The following is a 1,159-nucleotide window of genomic DNA, read 5'->3' as shown; positions in this document are numbered from 1 at the left end:
TCCCCTCCCTCCCCTCCCTCCACTTCCCACTACTCCCTCCCCTCCCCCAGGAGCAAGAAACACATCCATCTGGACAAGTGGCACAAAGTGACCATTCGACGCTCTGGCCGGAGTGGACAGATGACCATCGATGGACACCCTCCCATCTCAGGGGAGGCAACGGTCAGTACCTCCCTCCCTCCCTACCTACCGTCCTCTTCCCTCCCTTTCTTCTCTCGGATTGTTACTTTCTAGAAGTTACTTCAAGGTCTTACCTTCTCTCTGTAGGATTACCAAAAGATCAGTTCAGGATTAATTTATTTTTTTAAAAATAAAACACGAGTAAATGCAAGAAATGTGTTCTCTTAGAAATGTTAATAAAAGCATTATGTTTAACCACGTGACATGTCTTATCAGCCTATAATGTTGGAAAATAATCTTTTTAAAAAAAATAATCTTGTATAGACAAAAATCAAAGTATGTGCTGTGTATAAACATACTTGGGAATTAATTTCCCATTCAGCAAGTGCAAAGAAAAGAAATATTGAGAGCTTGAGTCTGGAGACAAGACTGTTTTATTGATGAAAATGTTTTGGGGTTTTTTGTGGAACTGCCAAAAAATGTGGCTCATATCCATGGACTCTGAGTGGAATGGTATTTGATGAGTTGATATGAAGAATGTTTTTGGGTTTTTTTGTACGTTTAAGAGAGCTGACTGCTTCCTTTCCTTCTGTCTTTGTAAACATGGTTGATACCACTGGTTGCCATGGCAACATTTATTGACATTGTGTGAAGTCATTAAAGTGCCTGAGACTCAGAAACAAAAATATTTCTTTTGCTTTGTGTAATGTGGAGAGGACATTCAGACATCTTTGCTGGTTTTGGAAATTAAAGATAAAAGTCAGAGCAAAATTTTTACCATGTAGTTAAAGTTGAAATTTAGAGCAAAATGTTAACAAATTAAAGTTAAAAGACAAAGCAAAGTCTTAACAATTGAAGATAGAAGATAGAACCAAACCATTATGAGCATGTTACGATTACACTCTCTGCCCTGACTTCTAGATATATTTTATTACTATGAATTCCGTGGATCTGTAAATTGCTAAGTACAGAATAAGTGTTGCTTACCTCAATTTGTTTTCATAATGCACTTCATTTTTTAAATTTATTTATTTTTTTT

At 36.7% G+C, this 1,159-nt stretch overlaps 1 protein-coding gene across 1 annotated transcript in view; it reads left to right on the top strand.

The window, feature by feature from the left end:
- The window catches only part of LOC101864454 (agrin), a gene marked incomplete at its 5' end in the record, with an annotated part of 22,863 nt that overhangs the window by 5,167 nt on the left and 16,537 nt on the right, over positions 1–1,159 (top strand). Inside the window, 1 exon segment of the mRNA XM_013081480.2 lies at positions 51–162. Within this exon segment, the coding sequence (XP_012936934.1) occupies positions 51–162 (112 nt within the window).

Source organism: Aplysia californica, unplaced genomic scaffold (assembly GCF_000002075.1).
Source record: "Aplysia californica isolate F4 #8 unplaced genomic scaffold, AplCal3.0 scaffold00132, whole genome shotgun sequence".
Classification (NCBI taxonomy): domain Eukaryota; kingdom Metazoa; phylum Mollusca; class Gastropoda; order Aplysiida; family Aplysiidae; genus Aplysia; species Aplysia californica.
Note: the sequence above shows the minus strand (reverse complement) of the source record. Positions and strands in the feature narration are given on the sequence as shown.